General features: G+C 41.9%; 1 protein-coding gene across 1 annotated transcript in view; it reads left to right on the top strand.

Moving 5' to 3' along the window:
• The window catches only part of LOC143022820 (uncharacterized), a 618-nt gene extending 293 nt beyond the window's left edge, over positions 1-325 (top strand). The window contains exon 2 of the mRNA XM_076181199.1: positions 19-325. Coding sequence (XP_076037314.1) covers positions 19-325 — 307 coding nt within the window. The remainder of the gene's footprint in view (positions 1-18) is intronic.
• The last annotated feature ends 277 nt before the right edge of the window (positions 326-602 follow it).

The raw sequence follows: 602 nt of genomic DNA, 5'->3' as shown, positions 1-602 counted from the left end.
ACAATATATTTCGTGTAGATACGTATCTCCGCCTGAAGCATTTTGGCGTTTGTCAGAATATAAAATGTATGGACAGTCGCACACAGTTTACCGACTGGCACTCCATTTGCCTGACCAGCAACAAGCTTATTATAAGCCGGGCGAGCAAAGACAGGCTGCTGCCCGTGCAGAAGGACAAGACACGCAATTAACTGCATGGTTCAAACTTAACCAAAGTGACGTGGATGCAAGAGCCCACCTTTATACTGATATCCCTGAATATTATGTATTTAATATAACCAAAGCAACACTTGGACCAGAAGACAACGTCACCACCAGATTGTAACGAGAATGTACTCTGCCAGTCCTAGAAATGCTGAGAAATTCCATTTAAGGATGCTTCTTCTTCATGTACCAGGTGCAACTTCTTTTGATGACTTGAAAACTGTAGGAGGTGAACAGTTGCCGACCTTTAAGGATGCCTGTATTCGATTGCAACTGCTTCAAGATGACAACGAACTAGAAATGGCTTTGAGTGAGGCAGCTATATATCAAATGCCACGACAGCTTCTTAACATGTTTGCAATGATTTGTTTATTCAATACACCACAAAATGCCTGTAA

This window comes from Oratosquilla oratoria, unplaced genomic scaffold (genome assembly GCF_046742065.1).
Source record: "Oratosquilla oratoria isolate Oo_2021 unplaced genomic scaffold, ASM4674206v1 SCAFFOLD191, whole genome shotgun sequence".
Lineage (NCBI taxonomy): Eukaryota > Metazoa > Arthropoda > Malacostraca > Stomatopoda > Squillidae > Oratosquilla > Oratosquilla oratoria.
Note: the sequence above shows the minus strand (reverse complement) of the source record. Positions and strands in the feature narration are given on the sequence as shown.